The 21,151-nt window shown below is 47.7% G+C and overlaps 2 protein-coding genes across 2 annotated transcripts in view; one reads left to right on the plus strand and one right to left on the minus strand.

The window, feature by feature from the left end:
* miga2 (mitoguardin 2) overlaps positions 1 to 16,764 on the minus strand; it is a 71,214-nt gene extending 54,450 nt beyond the window's left edge. The window contains exons 1-2 of the mRNA XM_085965260.1: positions 16,676 to 16,764; positions 5,750 to 5,855 (exon numbers count right to left, since the gene is read on the minus strand). The gene's annotated coding sequence lies outside the window, so the exon portion shown is untranslated. The remainder of the gene's footprint in view (positions 1 to 5,749; positions 5,856 to 16,675) is intronic.
* Positions 11,178 to 12,646, plus strand: LOC147101586 (uncharacterized). Its single transcript, XM_085965130.1, has 3 exons — positions 11,178 to 11,422; positions 11,473 to 11,683; positions 12,374 to 12,646. The coding sequence occupies exons 1-3, from the start codon at positions 11,178 to 11,180 to the stop codon at positions 12,644 to 12,646; spliced, it is 729 nt and encodes a 242-aa protein (XP_085821256.1).
* Positions 16,765 to 21,151: the final 4,387 nt, after the last annotated feature.

Genomic DNA, 21,151 nt, shown 5'->3' on the forward strand with positions numbered 1-21,151 from the left:
TAGTTAGGAAACTGAAAAACAACTCCTATCACACCATAATGAATCATCAAGGTTACAAGGACGGGTGTGAGTGACTAGAGCCCTATAAAGACCTTTAAAGACCTTAAGTGTTCCTTCACAATTCGTAGAGACAAGAACAAAAGAATCAATGAAGGTTACATCTCTACCCAGAGTAAAAGCAGGTCATACCGTTTATTTTGCTTTACGACTATTGCTTAAGACATTGCACTGTAGCATCTCGCCAAGGCGTCTTCAACAGCACCTCCCAAACCTGCAACCTTTACCACCTAGAAGGACAAGGGCAGCAGGCGCAGGGGAACACCATCACCTCCAAGTTCCCCTCCAAGTCACACACCATCCTGACTTGGAAATATATCGTCGTTCCTTCATCGGCGCTGGGTCAAAATCCTGGAACTCCCTCCCCAACAGCGCTGTGGGAGTACCTTCACCACACGGACTGCAGCGGTTCAAGGCGGCTCACCACCACCTTCTCAAGAGCAATAAATGCTGGCCTTGCCAGTGACTCCCACATCTCAGGAACAAATTTTTTTTAAATTGAGTGTGCCAAGACTCGGTTGAACTCAATAAAGATTACTTGTGAACCAAGAAATTGGTCAAGTCTAAGAACCTAACCCAATGTTTTGCACAAATTTATCAGTGCCTCTTTTCTCTTGAACTCTATATCCTAATTTTTTAAAACCCAAACCGCTGCTGGCCTTTTTTAATAGTTTTATCTATCTGTACTTACACTTTCAGGGGATTTGAATCTCAAGTCCCCTCTTTTCACCTACACCCTTCAGTGTCTTTCCGTTGAGTGTATACCCCCATTCCTTGTTGTTCCGCGCAAAATGAGGCAGCTCCAAACTAATTTCATTTAGGACTCATAACTAGCAGAGATTGAGGCCCGGGTCCCAGGTTCGAATGGGACCCCAGCTGGGTGATTCCAAAGCTCGATGGAATATTGCAATGTACAGATGGGGAAAGCTCTGTGAGTCACTGGCCCTTTAAACGTCAGAAAAACCAGGAGAGTGCCAATGTCCCAAATTCAACTTCTCCAGAAAATAAAGCAGCCCCCCCAACACAACATGTCTGTACTTTAACAGGACCACTGCCCAAAAAGGAACGGTGTGTGCACGGACCAGTACTTCAGTGCAGTATGCTCTTCCTCCACTAACACAGTCAGAGAATGTTTCTCTAAGTTATTGTCGCAGCCTCCCAAAGCATTTGCAGTTTTAAACTTGGCACCTAGCCCAACAGCTGCAGGCCTGTCAGCGAGCGGTTCACACATCAACATTAATCACGACTCAAGTGGTGTACAACAACAACTCGCATTTATACAGCGCCTTTAATGCAGTAAAACATCCCAAGGCGCTTCACAGGAGCGTAAATCACCGAACCACATAAGGAGATACAAGGACAGGTGACCAAGAGGTTGGTTTTAAGAAGCATCTTAAAAGGGGGAGGGGTGGAGGGGGTTAGGGAGGGAATTCCAGAGCTTAGGGCCCAGGCAGCTGAAGGCACGGCCGCCAAATGGTGGAGCGAAGGAAATCGGTGATGTGCAAGAGGCCAGAATTGGAGGAGCGCAGAGATCTCGGAGGGTTGTAGGGCTAAAGGAGGTTACAGAGATTGGGAGGGTGAGGCCATGGAGGGATTTGAAAACAAGGATGAGAATTTTGATTGCGCCAGGATTAAAAGGAGGCCAGGAGCTATTAAAAAAAAACATAGACAGGACCCTGCATCAGCGTGGCTCCAACACGTCCATAGAACAAGCGAGTAACAACTTGACCTATATCACTTTGCCAATATTTGTACATCATCACATATTCCTGATTTTACATGACACTAGACTCATGCACAGCTCACAAATAGTGGTTTTAATACGTGAAATAACGGGGTCCTCCCACACACCCGTCCCCCCACTACCTCAAAAACACAAATCTTCGCGCTAACACTCCAATCCCAATTCTCCCATGAGCTGTGAACTCTCCACACGTTAATACAAATTACTGCTCAGACTACCACAGGACTGACTCACTCACTTAAGTCAGCCAACCAAGTACAAAAAGGACGATGACCCGATAGACCTCACCCCAGTGCTTTGGGGGGGGGGGGGGTGCAAAGACCACACCCCAGTTTAGCAGCATGTCTATAATTTTTCCTCTGCCTCTTCCAGCATCCCCTGCTTCCCAAGACCTGCCTGAGTTCAGGAAACTTGCCATGCACGGAACACTGGATGCAAACACGCACTGTGTGTTGGAGTGAGTTTCTACAATATACCTGACCAATTAACAGCAGATGCAGACGGGATGAAACTGCTCAGTGCTGGAGACCAACGGCAGCTCCGCTGCATACTATAAATATGGAGGACTTTATTGCAGGGGGTTAGACTAAGTCCACGGCCCACAGACAGCAACCAGGAAGGAAGATTCCTGCTATCCATATCAGCTATTTTTTTTTTTTTTTTTTTTTTTATATAAATGGTGACAGGTACACAGTGTACTAATTTACAATTTTCCAATCTGGCATTATATCGAGGCTTCCCATTGCACTGCGAGAGAAACAAAGCTTGATTTTTAATCCAAAAATAGGCCGGAACTCATAAAACGTATCTCCCTCTCGGAGTCGCCTGAAGGAAAGACCCTCTGTCAACAGTCGGAATGACGGTTAAATAGGTTAAAACCGAGGCACTAGTGTGAAGGCCCTATAGCCCAGGAACCCAGGAAAGGAAACAAGGAAAATCAAGGTGGTGATGTCATGATTGGGTTTTTAAAGGACTGGAGATATTAGGAAGAATTGGAACATTGAAACATAATATAAGATTCTGAGAGGGATTGACAGGGTAGATGCGGAGAGGTTGTTGCCCCTGGCTGGGGAGTCTAGAACTAGGGGGCATAGTCTCAGGATAAGGGGTTGGCCATTTAGGACCAAGCTGAGGAGGAATTTCTTCACTCAGAGGGCAGTGAATCTTTGGAATTCTCTGCCCCAGAGGGCTGTGAGTGCTGAATCGTTGAGTATACTCAAGGGGGAGATCAATAGATTTTTGGACTCTAGGAGAATCAAGGGATCTGGGGATTGGACGGGAAAGTGGAGTTGAGGTCGAAGATCAGCCATGATCTTATTGAATGGGGGGACCGAATGGCCGACTCCTGCTCCTAGTTCTTATGTTCTCAGAAGAGGACTGATGGAGATAGGTTGTTGCCTAGTTCTAAAGTCATGGGTGGGTTCACAGAATCACAGAAACCCCACAGTGCAGATAGAGGCCATTTCGGCCCATCGAGCCTGCACCGACACATATCCCACCCGATTCCCCGTAACCCCTACACCAACACATATCCCACCCTATCCCTGTAACCCCACGTATTTAATCCCCCTAACACTAAGGGTCAATTTATCATAGCCAATCAACCTAACCCGCACATCTTTGGACTGTGGGAGGAAACCGGAGCACCCGGAGAAAACCCACGCAAACACGGGGAGAATGTGCAAACTCCACACAGACAGTCGCCCCAGGCCGGATTCGAACCCGGGTCTCTGGCGCTGTGAGGCAACAGTGCTAACCACTATGCCACCGTGCTGGGTTACAACAGATGATCAGATAAAAATTACAATCAACACTGTTTTTCTATGTTCAGGGAGAAAACACCCCCCCGGTACAGAACCAAGCAACACCCAGGGGTCAATCCCCAAAGCAGAGAGCTAGAATTGGCCAGGAGGAGGAAACGGTCAACCAGGATTTCTGCCCCCGATTGCCACCCAGTAACTCCTGCTGGAAAGGGAGAGTGAAAGAATGAACAAACAGGTGTGGCATGCAGTTTATAGTTCACTCAAAGTGCTGTCTATAACACAGAACTTTATAGCTTGGAGTTATCAGCTCAGCTCAGCCCATTTGTGAAATGTAAACTGGCCTGCATTGTGCACCATCAGGCATCCAGGGATATGGATATAGATATATACCACAGGAAAGTGACAAGAGAGTATTTTTGTAATGCAATTTTACAGGTAAATAACTCTCAAATTCCCCCTCCCGGTTTTCCTCCCCTTCAGGACTCCCTAGGACAGGGAAGCAGGGTGACCTGCGCCCGTACTTCTGCTACTGTGGATGCTGAGGGGGTTGATAGGAACGCTTTGGATCAACCTGGTTGAACCCACGTCCATCCCACTGTCAGTGGTGCAGTGCACTGGTGACCAAATGCACTACGCCACCTAACGAATTACAAGAGTGGGTTTATTTCTTCAACAGTTTGTCGGTGCTGGACTAAGCAAAAGGGAATAATTAGTTTGGTCAGAACTGCGGTGAAGAAATTTTTAAAAAGTTATCAGACAAAAGCACCTCTGCCCTATCTCAGTGTATAAATCTAGCACGCAGTGCGGTATTGAGCCACTGGGGCAGATTGAGCTGTACTTGCACCTGGGCTAGGAACATTTAAGTTTACAGGCAGAAAATTGGGCAGGCTCCCTCACAGTCGAGGACCCCAGCGATTCGATGCGGCCCTGGTACAGGAAATAGAAAATCTGCTGCATAGAGATCAGGAAGGATTGATGTTCAGGTGCTGTGCTGAGTTAACTTTGCTGGGGTAGTCGCAGAGACCTGCCCTCAGCACCTCTGAGCTGGGGAAGAGGAAAAGGCATCTCACAGCTCTGTGGAAAGCCTGCCTAATGGTATTGGTCTGGGCTCTCAAATTAATTTTCCCATCTTATTCCCAAATGTCTCTGTACTCATGTAAAGGTGGTGAATGTTGCTGGATGTGGGCGTCATTGGCAAGGCTGGCATTTATTGCCCATGCCTAGTTGCCCTGAGGAGTTGGTGGTGGGTTCTCCCACCTAAACCACGGGTAGTGGTTTGATACTGCTTGCTAGGCTACTTCAGAGGGCAGTTAAGAGCCAACAATGGTGTGGGAATGGAGTCACATATAGGCCAGACCGGGTCAGGACGGCAGATTTCCTTCCCTAAAGGACATGAGTGAACAAGTTGGGTTTTTATGACAATCCGACAGCACCATTACTGATACCAAACTGAATTCAAAATCTCAAATGGGCACGGTGGGATTTGAACTCCCGCTCTCTGGATTACTAATCCAGTAACATAACCGCTACAGTACCGTACCCGTGCTCCGACCGAGATCAGGTAACAGCACAGACTAGGGTACAACAGCATAGTGATTATGTTACTGGACTAGTAATTCAGAAGCTTGGACTAATGAGCCAAAGACGCAAGTTCAAATCCCACGGCAGCTGGGGAATTTAAATTCAATTAAATAAATTGGAATAAAAAGCTGGTATCAGGAATGATGACCATGAAACTACCGGACTGTCGTTAAAAATCCGTCTGGTTCACTAATGTCCTTTAGGGAAGGAAATCTGCCGTCCTTGCCCATGACTCCAGACCCACAGCAATGTAGCTGACTCTTAACTGCCCACTGAAATGGCCTAGCTAGCCACTCAGTTATATTCAAGAAAGTGACTCACCACCACCTTTTCGAGGGCAATTAGGGATGGGCAATAAATGCCAGCAATGCCCACATCGCGTGAATGAATTTAAAAAAAACTAGGGATAGGACCCTCCTGTTGTGTTACGTCTCAGTGCCATACCGGGTGGCACATTTAGCTACTGAGCCATTTGGGGGCGGGGGGGGGGGGGGGCGACATTGCTCCAGTTAATTACGTTACTATCAATAACCCTCCATGGTCAAAATAATTTGTTGCTTAAACAATGCAAAGAATGGAGTTAAGAACCTTAAAAGAGAAGTACCTTGGACACAGACTGAGGCTCACTTTCCACGATTCCGCCAGACATCCTTAGCCCCAGGGTTGGGGGGAATTCAGGATGTGGTTTGGTACAGAATAAACCTTACATCCTGTTAAGAAAAAGAAGCAAAAAAGTTATCAAGGAGAATTGTTGCAACCTCTAGCAGTTATATTGAGGAGCAAGGGCTGAACATAAAAGGAGTGAGCTGTGGATGCAGGGGATCAAGAAAATGTTACCAGAAAAATTGCTATTTCTATCCAAACAGAGCAGCGTTTAGCCAAGCTAAAAAGGTTAATTTCTAGTAAAAGTGCCAACTGCGGTGATTATTGGGCTATTAAAGAGGTACTGAAGGGATAATTACTAGTCCTAGCCCTTTTAGGGCTACCCCAGATCAGGCGTATTCTTCAGACGTTCACTTTCAACTAAAGTTTGAGGTAGCCGAATCCTAAAGACGCTTAATTGGGTCTAAAGGTCGAGACTATCTCTCCCTAAAGGAAAGGAACAATCTGAAAATGTTACCGTCCTCCAGATAGCACTTTTAATAAGTTTAGCTAGACTGTAACGTTCTGGATATTATGAGGGTCCGGAAAACTCCCTCAGAATTCTGCAACTCCTCACCAAAGAGCAGACAGAGATTGAGTTCGCGAGTTTGATACAGAAGTATTGTGAGACAATTCTAAAAATATATAGATTTATTAAAGAACCGACATGTAATTACAGTAGGTGTTTCAATCGCAACATTAACAGTTCCAAAAAGAGTAAGCTTATAATTCTTATCAGATCTTAACTTCGCTACAGTTTTACAGTTCTTAGTCTTATTCCAGGATATCCACCAAAATCAAATACCTTTGATCCCCGAGGTACAAAGAGTTGTCGACTTACAGAGCCGCCTCTGAAGCCTGAGAATCGCTTTGCCCTTTTACAGCGAGACTAGTATCCTATTTGAGAGTTCAATATTTATACCCTTTTCCAGTGGTATTCCTTTAAGGATTTCTGCTGATGTAAGCTAATTATCTCTAGTCATTTTTCTGTTGACTTCTGCAATTCTTACAGTCAGTTCAGCTGGTAACATTAATAATCGTGTCTCTACCCCAGGTGTCCCAAGCTCATCATAAACGGTGTAACAGCAGGTGCATTTCACTTGATGTCATCTCTACCAAAGCCTCCTGTTTGTGTCTCTTTATGAAGTGTAAATTAGAACACCTCAACAAGGGTGATCTGTGCAATTCTTAGCAACCTCAGCTGGTTGTAACACAGAATTATGTCTCCTGTGTAGGTGTCTTAAGCTTAACACAAAAACGGTGTGACAGCAGGTGTTTCTTTTACTTGATGTCATTTTTACAAAGGCATATGTTTCTGCTTCTTTTATGTGCCTGTTTACAAAGTGTACTTTAGAACACCTTAACCAGGATGTACCATTGTCTGCCCCCAAAGATTCAGACCATCGGGAGCCTCCAATCTCCTGTTTCAATAAGGTTATTGATTCAGTGTCAACAACTTATCTTATCTCTATTACCAGAATGCTGTAACAGTTTGAGATTGTTGAGGCTTCCCGATTTCCAGGCCCAGTCGGTCATGTTTTAATAAGCCCAGAATTCTTTCATAGAATGGTGTATTTTTCTGAATCGGTATATGGCTTATTCCTTCACAGTACGTTATAACTACAACAACTTGCAATTATATAACGCCTTTAACAGAGACCAAAGTGTCCTGAAGCGTTTTACAGAGGAGTAATCACACAGAAAAGGATGCTAAGCCAAAAGAGGAGCTATTAGAAGGAGTGATTGCTCAAAGAGGTGGCTTTTAAGGATAGTTTAGAGAGGGAATTCCAGAGTGTGGGGCCGAGACAGCTAAAGGCACGGCCGCCTAAGGTGCAGGTTCATGTTTAATCTAAAATGCAACAAAAAAAATGCATGAAATGACATTCCCCCTCATAATTTCTTCAAAAATAGCATGCCAGCATTAAAAAAAAAAGTTAAAACGCAAAGGTCACCAACTAATGAAGCAAACCAGTCCGAGTTACACAGATTACTACTGGCCAGTGGGGTCACCTTGCTGTAATTCAATGCAGCAGCTCGGATAACGTGCTGATTCTGTGAGAAGCAAACGTCAGCCGATCCCTGCCCTCTGATGCAGGCTGAATTACAGTACAAAGGAGAAAAGTCCTTCAATATATTACAGCTCTGCCTCCAGCTCGCAAGGCAGCACACATCACCTCGCAGGTGGTTTTGTTCCCTGCCAACAGAGACTAAACACTTCCAAGCAGCAACCAGACGTGGCTGCCTCTGTGATGGCCACCATTTTGCTCTTGCCCTAAACCTCTCTACCTCCCTCTTTGACCAAGCTCCTAGTCACCCCCTCATAACAATAACTCCTACTTCGGCTCAGCGCCCATTCCTGTCTGGTTACACTCCTGTGAAGCACATTGGGACATCTTTCTACAGTAAAAAAAGACGCTATACAAATGCAAGTTGCTGTTGTTTTACGCAGCGAGTTGTTGCAGCATGGCATGCTTTGCCACAGGGAGTAGCTAGAGAGACCAATGATGCTCCCTGTAAGCTGCGTTTGTTCTGCGCGACCTGTTTCTTTCAATGCACGCATGCGCAGTATTTCCCATGTAAAAGCTTGTGAGCAGCCTGCGCGGGACCTTGCAGATTACTGCACGGCCGCGCACGCACGCAGCTTAGAGGGAACATTGGAGACCAACGCATCTTTTAAGAGAAAATTCGATAAATATTTGAAGCAATGATACAGGGCAACAGGGAAAAGTGAGCGGGGCGGATTGCACTAGCAAAAAGACAGCACGGGCATGAAGAGAATGGCCTGCTTCCCTTCTGTAAATGACTACTGCTGTTCTACGTTGCCACCGGTGTCCTGCATCTGCCCTGCTCGAAATTGGAAACAGGGCTGAAAAGACAACTTGCAAAAGCTCGGTCCTAGACCGGAAAAGATGCAGCTTGCGCTGGTGGTGTCAGCCCAGATTTTCTTCCCTCCAATGGAAACAATTTAGTATATTCAGTACATAACCAAACAACTGCAAAGAGTTAAATGCCTAAAAAGTCCGAGAGGCATCCTGAAAGCAAATAAGTTAAGCAATTCAGCTAATGAAGCAGAAAGGAATTAGGCACCAGTTATTCGGGATCCAAAGGCGTGCAATAACACCTCAGGCTGTAATATTTTTTGCTTAGGGAGAGAATTACTAGGAAATAAATTATTCAGTGTTCATTCTATAGCGAACAAACAATAGCTGGGAGTGTGCTACATGTCAGGTAGAAACTCAAGGGGTTTAGATATGGCTATAAATAGCAAAGAAACCAAGCTTGAGTAGTTCACAGAGTCAGATGATCCCCAAGTGTGTGTTCATCCACTGATCATAGCCGTCAGCTGTGGCTCAGTTGGTAGTCAGAAGGTTGTGGATTCAAGTCCCACTCCAGACACTTGAACACAAAAATCTAGGCAGACACTGCCAGTGCAGTACTGAGGGAGGGCTGCACTGTCGGAGGTGCCATCTTTCGGATGAGACGTTAAACCGAGGTCCCATCTGCTCTCTCAGGTGGCGTAAAAGATTCCGTGACACTATTTCGAAGAAGAGCAGGGTTGTTCTCCCCGGCGTCCTGGCCAATATTTATCCCTCAATCAACATCACAAAAACAGATTATCTAATCATTATCTCACTGCTGTTTGTGGGAGCTTGCTGCACAAATTGGCTGCCACGTTTCCTGCATTGCAACAGTGACTACACTTCAAAAAGTACTTCATTGACTGTAAAGTGCTTTGGGACGTCCTACGGTCGTAAAAGGCGCTGGAGAAACGCAAGTCTTTTTGTCCATTTTTTGCACATGTGCACACTGCATTGTTAAGATATAATACTCTTGTATATCTTACATAGTAAATACCCTGTTATCCACTATAAGGCTGCTGTATGTATTGCAGTCTCGCTGTAACAAACATGTCAGGCACACCCAATATATTCATGATAGCAATCTGTTCACTGCACTAAAGTACTGTACTTCCTACATTAAGTCGCTCCTCTTTGACAAGCTTTTGGTCTCCTGTCGCAATATCTCTTCATGTGGCTCGGTGTCAAATTTTGTCTGATAACGCTCCTGGGAAGCGTCTGGGACGTTTTACTACGTTAAAGGCGTAATATAAATGAAAGTTGTTGTTGTTATTTCAACAGTGACTACACTTCAAAATTGGCTGTAAAGCACTTTGGGACGTCCCGAGGTCGTGAAAGGCGCTATAGAAATGCAAGTCTTTGGTTTTACCTGCCAACATGCTGCAGCTGAAATGCTTACTGTATCTCAGTCAATAATTACAGGACGCCTGTACAAACAGCCCGACTCCTTCTGCAATCACAATGTTGACACGAGGAGCAGCTTTATGTTCAGGCAAAGCACTGCGATTGGACCACGTGCCGTACTTGCTGACAGATCTTGCGATGCGGTGGCCCAACGTGCATCTCACCTTAAATGTGTCTACGGCATCATAAAATCATCCAGCGCACTTTATGCCATCATCTGTTCAGTTAACAAAGCTAATGTGCTCAAAGCATCCAACTGCAGTAAAACAACCAATCAGGAACCAGCAACCACCAAATTGCTCAGTCACTAACAAATCCAATAGGGAATTCAGGAGAAACTTCTTTACCCAGAGAGTGGTGAGAATGTGGAGGGAGTGGTTGAGACAAATAGCAGAGATGAATTTAAGGGGAAGCTAGATAAACACATGATGGAGAAAGGAATAGAAGAATAATATGCTACCGGTTGGGCCGAATGGCCTATTTCTGTGCTGTAAATTCGATGCAATTCTAAATAATTATTTCCCCAAAGTTTCCAATTAGCAACCACCACAAACCAACCATTAGCCTTAACAATACTACTCAATGAGGTTTGAGTGGCCAATCCTGCTTCCCACAAAGCCACACACGTACACTTTCAAGCAAGAGTCACTGGATAGCGATCGAGAGCTTGAGCAGCAGCTTATCCACCCCTCTTTCTAGCACAGGGACACTGAGGCTTACTGTCTCCCTTCCTGCTGCCCCAGCTAGCTCAGGACAGGCCAGGGATCAATCCCGTTTTGTATATTCCTAAATGTTTTGCATACAGCGACAACTCCGCCTGCTAATGACATACTGTCGGGAAGAAAAGTCTTTTAAAATCAGCCAAACGTCTTTAGGCATTTGGAATACAGTTTCAGTACTTAATATTTCACAGGAGATACCAAGGCAAGTGTGTATTAGATCACCAACATGCTACACCACCTAGGGTGGCACTGAGTTCAAACCTTTGGTTATCTTTCTACCAATAACAGATTACGAGACACCAGACACGCTGCTGAGATGAGGCTAGGAGGAGGGAGCAGGGAGAGGAATCAAATCCGCCATCTCCTCTACTACCAATGGAGGTTGATTTTAGAACAGAATTAGCGTATGCCTCTTGCCCACCATGTCAGCCTGGACTGGTGCGTCCCTCAGAGAACCAAGTACGGTGAAGGACAGTTGAACTGTCAGCGCTGCACTGTCGGTGGGGCAGTACTGAGGGAGCGCTGCACTGTCGGAGGGGCAGTACTGAGGGAGCGCTGCACTGTCGGAGGGGCAGTACTGAGGGAGCGCTGCACTGTCGGAGGGGCAGTGCTGAGGGAGCGCTGCACTGTCGGAGGGGCAGTACTGAGGGAGCGCTGCACTGTCGGAGGGGCAGTGCTGAGGGAGCGCTGCACTGTCGGAGGGGGCGCTGCACTGTCGGAGGGGCAGTACTGAGGGAGCGCTGCACTGTCGGAGGGGCAGTACTGAGGGAGCGCTGCACTGTCGGAGGGGCAGTACTGAGGGAGCGCGGCACTGTCGGAGGGGCAGTGCTGAGGGAGCGCTGCACTGTCGGAGGGGCAGTACTGAGGGAGCGCTGCACTGTCGGAGGGGCAGTGCTGAGGGAGCGCTGCACTGTCGGAGGGAGCGCTGCACTGTCGGAGGGGCAGTACTGAGGGAGCGCGGCACTGTCGGAGGGGCAGTACTGAGGGAGCGCGGCACTGTCGAAGGGGGCGCTACACTGTCGGAGGGGCAGTACTGAGGGAGCACTGCACTGTCGGAGGGGCAGTGCTGAGGGAGCGCTGCACTGTCGGAGGGGCAGTGCTGAGGGAGCGCTGCACTGTCGGAGGGGGCGCTACACTGTCGGATGGGCAGTGCTGAGGGAGCGCTGCACTGTCGGAGGGGCAGTGCTGAGGGGGAGGGGCAGTGCTGAGGGAGCGCCGCACCGTCGGAGGGGCAGTGCTGAGGGAGCGCGGCACCGTCGGAGGGGCAGTACTGAGGGAGCGCGGCACTGTCGGTGGGGGCGCTGCACTGTCGGAGGGGCAGTACTGAGGGAGCGCGGCACTGTCGGAGGGGCAGTGCTGAGGGAGCGCGGCACTGTCGGAGGGGCAGTGCTGAGGGAGCGCGGCACTGTCGGAGGGGCAGTGCTGAGGGAGCGCGGCACTGTCGGAGGGGGCGCTGCACTGTCGGATGGGCAGTGCTGAGAGAGCGCTGCACTGTCGGAGGGGCAGTGCTGAGGGGGAGGGGCAGTGCGGCAGGAGCGCCGCACCGGCGGAGGGGCAGTGCGGCGGGAGCGCCGCACCGGCGGAGGGGCAGTACCGAGGGAGCGCCGCACCGTCGGAGGGGCAGTACCGAGGGAGCGCTGCACTGTCGGAGGGGCAGTACCGAGGGAGCGCCGCACTGTCGGAGGGGCAGTACCGAGGGAGCGCCGCACTGTCAGAGGGGCAGTACCGAGGGAGCGCCGCACTGTCGGAGGGGCGGTACTGAGGGAGCACTGCACTGTCGGAGGGGCAGTACTGAGGGAGCACTGCACTGTCGGAGGGGCAGTACTGAGGGAGCACTGCACTGTCGGAGGTGCTGCCTTTCGGATGAGACGTTAAACTGGGTCCCCATCTGCCCTTTCAGGTGCACGTAAAAGATCCCACGGCCACTATTCGAAGAAGAGATGGGGAGTTCTTTCTGGTGTGGTGTACAAGATTTATCCCTCAACCAACATCACTAAAACCGATTATCCAGTCATTATCTCTGCTGTTTGTGGGATCCTGCAGTGCACACTTCATCTGCTGCATTTCCCTACATTACAACAATGAGTACACTTCAAAAGTACTTCATTGGCTGTAAACCCCTTGGGAAATCCTGAGTTTGTGAAAGGCGCTATATAAATGCAAGTTCTTTCTTTCTCAATCTAGTTCCTATTATGCATGGGCCCACAGCACAAAATGGCCCCAGTTCACCATTAATTTACAGTCTCACTCGCAAAGAATGGCCTGTGTGGGACCAGGCAGCTGCCTGCACTGACCATTCTGCTAACGGTGGGGCTGAGGAACATTGTTCGGGCGGTGAAGAGGGAGTTTTACTGTCCATCTAATCCATGAACAGAGTGGTTCAAACACCAAGAATTCCCTGAAAGTGTAAGCACAGGTCGATAACACCATAAAAATGCCAATAGCATTTTGGCTTTATAAATAGGGGAGATGACTACTGTAAAAAAAAGTATTGATAAATTTGTACAAAAAAATTGGCTTGAGTTAGAGTATTGTGTGCAGTTTTGGGCACTTCATTAACAGAAAGGCCATTAAAACCATACAGGGAGGACAAGACTGACTGGAGTACTGCACTGGAGTGTCAGCCTACATTTTTGTGCTCAAGTCCCTGGAGTGGGGACTTGAACCCACAACCTTCTGACTCAGAGGCGAGGGTGCTGCCCACTGAGCCACAGCTGACACGAATAGTCATGAGGAACTTGAGATACTGGGACTGTTTCCACCGGAGTAGAGAAGGCTAGAGAGTTAAAAGAGGGTATTTAATATTATGAAGAATGTTGATGGAGTGAATTAGGAATGACTACTTTATTTGATTGGGAAGTCAGTGATGAAGGGTCATTGTTGAAATTGTCACTAAGAGTGAGGAGTTTAGGAGAAATTTCTTTATGCAGTGGGTGGCTGAATATTTTGCCACAGGGAGTGGCTGAGGCAGAGACCATTATACCTTTTAAGAAAAAATCTGGACAAATACTTGATGCAGAGAAAAATGCAGGGTTGTGGGGAAGAGAGCAGGCAGTGGGATTAGTTCTGCATTGCTCTAGCAAAGAGCCAGCATAGACACAATGGGCCGAATGGCCTCCTTCTGTGCTGTAATTTTCTATGCTTTACCTGACGATTGTTTGATAGGGCAGAATAAAGGATGTTCTACTGCATCAGCCTTTGTTCAGTGGTAGCACTCTTCCCTCTGAGCCAGAGTGTTGTGGATTCAAGTCCCACTCCAGGGATTTGAACACATAATCCAGGCTGACGTAGTACTGTGCACAGTGTTGGTCTCCTTATCTGAGGGAGGATATGTTTGCCTTTAGAGGTGGTGCAACAAAGGTTCTAGATTAATTGTCCTATGAGGAGAGATTGAGTAGATTGGGCCTATACTCTCTGGAGTTCAGAAGAATGAGGTGTGATCTCATTGAAACATATAAGATCCTGAGGGGGATTGACAGGGTAGATGCTGAGAGGCTGTTTCCCCTGGCTGGAGAGTCTAGAACTAGGGGGCATAGTTTCAGGATAAGGGGTCATTTAAGACAGAGATGAAGAGGAATTTCTTCACTCAGAGGGTTGTGAATCTTTGGAATTCTCTGCCCCAAAGGGCTGTGGAGGCTGAGTCGTTGAATATATTCAAGGCTGAGATCGATAGATTTTTGGACTCTAGGGGAATCAAAGGACATGGGGATAGTGCAAGAAGATGAAGTTAAGGTCGAAGATCAGCCATGATCTTATTGAATGGTGGAGCTAGCTCGAGGAGCCGTATCCCTACACCTGTTCCTAATTCTTATGTTCGTGTTCTTGTGAGGAAGCAGAACATTGTCAGAGGTACTGACTGAGACACTGAGCCAAGATCCAAACAGGTGGACATAAAAGAACCCATGGCAAGAGTCAACATTTCTCCTTCAACTAACATCAACAATTGTTGATTTGCTGTTTCTGGGACCTCCCTGTGTGGAGAAAACAAAAGTGACAACATGTCAAAAATGAATCAATGGCTGTGAAGGACATCCTGAGGGATTGAAAGGCACAATATAAGTTTCTGTGGTGTAAATACGATGCAATATATAAATGCAAGTTCTTTCTTGTAAGATCACCATCCTACACCTGACCTGTGAATGATCAATGCTTACAATAGGTGCACAAAATGGGAAAGGGTTCCATCCACTGGTACTAACAGCCCTCATGCACTAACAAACAAAGCAACAGGATGTCCAAGGGACACAACACTGCACCGCAGACAGGGAGATATATCCAGGTTCACAGAATTTGCAGCACAGAAACAGGCCATTCGGCCCAACTGGTCCATGCCAGTCTTTATGCTCCACACCAGCCTCCTCCCACCTTACTTCATCAAACCCAATCTGCATATCCTTCTATTCCTTTCTCTCTCATGTGCTTATCAACCCTTTAAATGCAGTTATACTATTTGCCTCAGCCACTCCATGCGGTCGCAAGTTCCACATTTTCACCACTAAATCATGCGAGTCATAAGAACATAAGAAATAGGAGCAGGAGTCAGGCATACGGCCCTTCGAGCCTGCTCCGCCATTTGCTCATCTTCAACCTAAACTCCACCTTCCCACCCGATCCCCATATCCTTCGATTCCCCTAGAGTCCAAAAATTTATCGATTCCAACCTTGAACATACTCAACAACTCAGCATCCACAGCCCTCTAGGGCAGAGAATTCCAAAGATTCACAACCATCTGAGTGAAGAAATTCCTCCTCATCTCAGTTTTAAATGATCGACCCCTTGTCTGGAGATCATGCCCCCTAGTTCAAGACTCTCCAGCCAGGATAAACAACCTCTCAGCATCTACCCTGTCAATCCCCCTCAGAATCTTATATGTTTCAACGAGATCACCTCTCATTCTTCTAAACTCCAGAGATTACAGGCCCAATCTACTCGATCTCTCCTCACAGGACAACCCTCTCATCCCGGGAATCATAGAAACATTGAAGATAGGAACAGGAGTAGGCCATTCGGCCCCTCGAGCCTGCTCCGCCATTTAATGAGATCATGGCTGATCATCCAAATTCAGTACCCTGTCCCTGCTTTCTCCCCATATCCTTTGATCCCTTTAGCCTTAAGAAATATATCCAACTCCTTCTTGAATATATTTCATGAATTGGCCTCAACTGCCTTCTGTGGTAAAGAATTCCACAGGTTCACCACTCTCTGGGTGAAGAAATTCCTCCTCATCTCAGTCCTAAATGGCTTACCCCTTATCCTTAGACTGTGACCCCTGGTTCTGGACTCCCCCGCCATCGGGAACATCTTTCCTGCGTCTAGTCTGTCTAGTCCTGTTAGAATTTTATAAGTTTCAATGAGATCCCCTCTCATTCTTCTAAACTCCAGCGAGTATAAGCCCAATCGACCCAATCTCTCCTCATATGTCATTCCTGCCTGGTCTCGGCTCACAGTCTGGATTCAGAGTGCCTGATCTCGGCCAGGTCGCCCGCCGCAGAATCCAGCGGGAGGTGACGGTGTTGCCGGGCACCTCAGAGCGCACCGCTCAACAAACTTCGCACCGATTGGCCGGCCGCCACACAACGCCTCTGGCGAGCAACCAATCGGCCAGCGCGCGCGAACAACCACCGCCATTTTACCATCCCCCTCGCAACAGAACACAAATCTCGCACCGCGCTCCAACAAGTAAGATTTAATTCCGAGTATGAATGGTATTTTGATATTTAAATTTTAATATTTAATATTTAAATTACTGAGCTGCTGCCCAACCCCCTCCTTATAACTGTGGAGTGGGAGGAATTTTTTTTCCCCTAACTCCATATATTTGGGGGGGGGAGGAATTATTTTATCGTTAATAAGGATTATTTTTATTGATAATCTGCTAACAATGTCCAGTGTCACTCACTCACCGGTGCCTGCCACACTCGCTCTGCTCCCTTCATCGCCTCAGAGGACAACTTCGCCCAGCGCGGCCCAACCGCACCTGCTCACCGGAAGCCCCGCCTGACTGACGGCCCGATCCGCCAATCAACCGGCCAGAGCGCGCCTGCCCTGACGTCACCGGACCAATGGGAGCGCGGCGGGGGCGGGGGCGGGGACCGGGCCTCAGCAAGTTTGGTTGAGGGCGCAGCCGGGCAAAAGGTTCGCCTGACGTCATTGATTTGAGGGCGGGACAAAGGTGCCCATTGGCCAGCGGGGAATTGATTAGCAGGCGGCCAACCAATCGTCACATAGAGACATCCTGACGCCACACCCACACACCCCCCACCCTCTGGGTGAAATTCATTGAATATTTTGTAGAAATTCCAATTTTGGGTGTCAGTTATGCCAAATATTCATAAATCATCCACAATTTCTAGTGCCTCGCAATGTGCAGAGCGACAGGGAAAGGGCGGGGAGTGGGACTAGCTGAAGTGCTCTTGCAGAGGGCCAGCACGGGCTCGACGGGCCGAATGGCCTCCTTCTGTGCTGTAACCATTCTACGATTCTATGATATTAAAGGACAAAAAGCACTTCTATGAATATAAACTAAATGGTACCATTTTAAAAGGGGTGCAGGAACAGAGGGACCTGGGGGTTCACATACACAAATCTTTGAAGGTGGCAGGACAAGCTCATAAATCTGTTTAAAAAAAGCATAGAGGATTCTGGGCTTTATAAATAGAGTACAAAAGCAAGGAAGTTATGCTAAATCATAATAAATTACTAGTTAGGCCCCAGTAGGAGGATTGTGTCCAATTCTGGGCCCCACACTTTAGGAAGGATGTCAAGGCCTTGGAGAGGGTGCAGAGGAGATTTACAAGAATCATACTAGTAATGAGGGCCTTCAGTTATGTGGAGAGACTGGAGATACTGGGGTTGTTCGTCTTAGAGCAGAGAGGCATAAGAAAGAAAGACTTGCATTGATATAACGCTTTTCACAACCCCAGGACATCTCAAAGTGGTTTACAGCCAACAAAGTATGTTTGAAGTGCAGTCACTGTTGTACTGTAGGAAACGGCAGCCAATTTGCGCACAGCAAGGTCCCACAAACAGTGATAATGACCAGATACTCTGTTTTTAGGTGTTGGTTGGTTGAGGGATAAATATTGGCCAGGACACCGATAATGCCATGGGATCTTTTGCGTCCACCTGAGAGAGCAGACTGTAATGTATATAGCTTTAAGTGGGGAACTATCTTTTACAGCTCATGTATACTGCAGTACCGGCAGTGACCACACCTGTATATAGCCCTGAGTAGTAATCTGTACAGATCAGGTCCACTGTGAGCCATGTTGAGTAAACACCTGTTGTACCGTTCTCCGCAGTCTGTGTCTTATTTTACACGGACACAACACAGACGTTTAACGTCTCATCCAAAAGATGGCACCTCCGACAGTGCAGCACTCCCTCATTACTGCATTGGGAGTGTCAGCCTGGATTATGTGCTCAAGTCTCCAGAGTGGGACTTGAATCCACAACCTTCATACTTAGAGGCAAGAGTGCTACCACTGACCCATGGCTAGCACCTAATCTGAGTTTCAATCCTTGCCTTTTCGAGCAGTACCATGCGTCGGCCTACCATATCACTGTAGAGGTATGGCCAAGATTGGGAACTCAGCATGTGGGGTATCACGGGCAAGAACCATAAACCACCATTCCATGATGCAGTATTTGGGTGCTGCAACATGCAGCACTGACAGACTACTCGTCTTCATAAATAAATATAAAGCAAAGACGGGTATATGGGGTTGAGGTACAGATCAGCCATGATCTAATTGATCGCCAGAATAGGCTCAAGGGGCTGAATGGCCTACTCCTGTTCCTATGTTCTTATAAAGTTGCTTTAAAAATTGATTGTACTGTTGCAAAAAGCATTTTATTAGTTCAAAGAGCCTTCTGCGCTCCTCCAGTTCTGGCCTCTTTCTCGTCCTTCATTTCAAATCGCTCTGTGGCCTCGCCCTCCTCCCTATCTCTGTAACCTCCTCCAGCTGTACAACCCTCTGAGATCTCTGCACTCCCCCAATTCTGACCTCTTGCACATCCCTGATTTTAATCACTCCACCCTTGGCGGCCATGCCTTCAGCCGTCTAGGCCCTAAGCTCTGGAATTCCCTCCTACATTACAGCAGTGACTACACTTCAAAAAGTACTTCATTGGCTGTAAAGCGCTTTGGGACGTCTGGTGGTCATGAAAGGCGCTATAGAAATGCAATTCTTATTTTATTTTAAACCTCTCCACCTCTCTCCCCTCCTTTAAGACACTCCTTGAAAACCTACCTCTTTGACCAAGCTTTTGCTCACCTGTCCTAATATCTCCTTATGCGGCTCGGTGTCAAATTTTGTTTGATAATCACTGCTGTGAAGCTCCTTGAGACGTTTTTGTAGTGTATGTACCTTTAAGGGAGAACTACTTTTACAGCTCCTGTATACTGTAGTACCGGCAGTGACCACACCTGTATATAAGCCTTGAGCATGCCTCTGTACCCCAGTCTTGAGACTACCCTACTCCAGTAAATACCTGTTGATTGTTAAGTTACAGCATCCGTGTGGTTATTGAAAAACATCATACTCTCAGAATCACGGATCTAACAGTGGCGACGAGTGTTGATTCGAATCTACCTGCAACTCTGCATTTCCCTTCGAGGATTCGCTCCGGAGGGCGGTGGAAGAAAGTCGAGACCAGAAGCACGGGCGTCGACCACGAGCAACCGCCCAGTCGTCCGGCAGAGAGTGAACATCGCAGGGGAGGCTGTGGAGAGCCGGGCTTGCTTCCCCAGCCACGACGATCAGCAACAGACTGACGACAGGTACAGTGCAGACCCTTCCCGGACAGCGGCGGCTGGAGCTGACCGACAGCGGAGAAAAAGCCGAGCAGCGTCGACGGGGTAAGATAGAGGGTGAAGCGCACAGGGCGCAGCCGGGGGTTGAAAACCGAGCGGCATCAAGGAAAAACAAAATGGAGAGAGAGAGGGTAAAGCAGCAGCCGGGTTCAGGACCGAGCAGCGGAAACGGGAAAGGCGCACAGAAAGAAAAAAAAAAAAACGCGCAGAGCACAGCCAGGGCTCAAGGGCTGAACAGTGTCCACAGGGAGAAGAAGGGAGAGCGCGGGAGACGCCATTGAGCCGCGGAGAAGGAAGAGCGCGGGAGATGCCATTTGCCGCAGCGGAGAAGAAGGGCGAGCGCGGGAAGGAAGGAAAGCGCGGGAGATGCCATTTTGTGCCAGCGGAGAAGAAGGGGAAGCGCGGGAGACGCCATATTTGACAGTTAAATCACACCCAGGGATGCCGAAGAGTGGCAGTATCTCTACGTTCGACAATGAAGTCGAAGATTGGGCGACATATGTGGAACGTATTGAGGTGTACTGCAGGGCGAATGAAGTGCCAGATGCTAGGAAAGCACTGGTTTTGTTAAATTCCATGGGTGCAAAAACTTATGGGTTACTGCAAAACCTAATACCCACAGAGAAGCCTTTGAACAAGAATTTCGAAAGCATAGTAGAAATCCTACAGGACCACTTAAACCCCACACTGCTGCTGATAGCAGAATGATTTAAGTTCCATAAAAGGAACCAACACAAAGACGAAAGCAATGCTGAGTACTTAACGGAACTGCGCAAGCTATCGAAACACTGCCAGTTTGGAGTGGGACTAGCAGATATGTTAAGGGACAAGTTTGTGTGTGGGCTGCAAAGTGAAGGAACCCAGAAACGGCTTCTATCAGAAAAGGATCTTACGCCGGACAAGGCTTTCAGTATGGCAGTATCACACGAAGCAGCCGCAAGGGGCGCTGCAGAGATACAACGGAGACCGCAATAATATGGCACCAATGAAATGTCCTATGGAACAGGGAAGTGTTATCGCTGCGGCAGAACAACACATGACCAGAAGGATTGTTGGTTCAAGGACCAAGTGTGCAGACAGTGTGGAAAAGCAGGACACATAGCAAGAGTCTGCAGGTCTGGGAAGAAAACCAACAGTAAGAAATCTCCACAGGAGAAGTACAAAAAGGTACACAAGGTGATGGACATTAGTTCAGACAAACAGAAAAGTGACACAGACTCCGGAAGCAAGGAGCTGGGTTGTCTGAAAAGACATAAGGTAACCAAAATGGAGGACCACCAGACTATCTGGGTTACACTCAAGATAGACGGAGTCCAAGTGAAAATGGAATTGGACACAGGATCAGCCCTAACAGTCATAAACCAAAGGGACTACAAGCGGCTATTTTCACATATACCCTTGAAAGCTACAGAGATTGTCTTGAAGACGTACACGGGGCAAAAAGTCTACCCCAAAGGAAAAATAAGGGTGAAAGTGATATACAAAGGCCAGGAAATACCTAAAATGGACCTATATGTATTGCCAGATGGAGGACCACCACTACTAGGACGTGAATGGATCCGGA

This window comes from Somniosus microcephalus, chromosome 23, assembly GCF_052327205.1.
Source record: "Somniosus microcephalus isolate GS21.2 chromosome 23, FLI_Smic_1.0, whole genome shotgun sequence".
Lineage (NCBI taxonomy): Eukaryota > Metazoa > Chordata > Chondrichthyes > Squaliformes > Somniosidae > Somniosus > Somniosus microcephalus.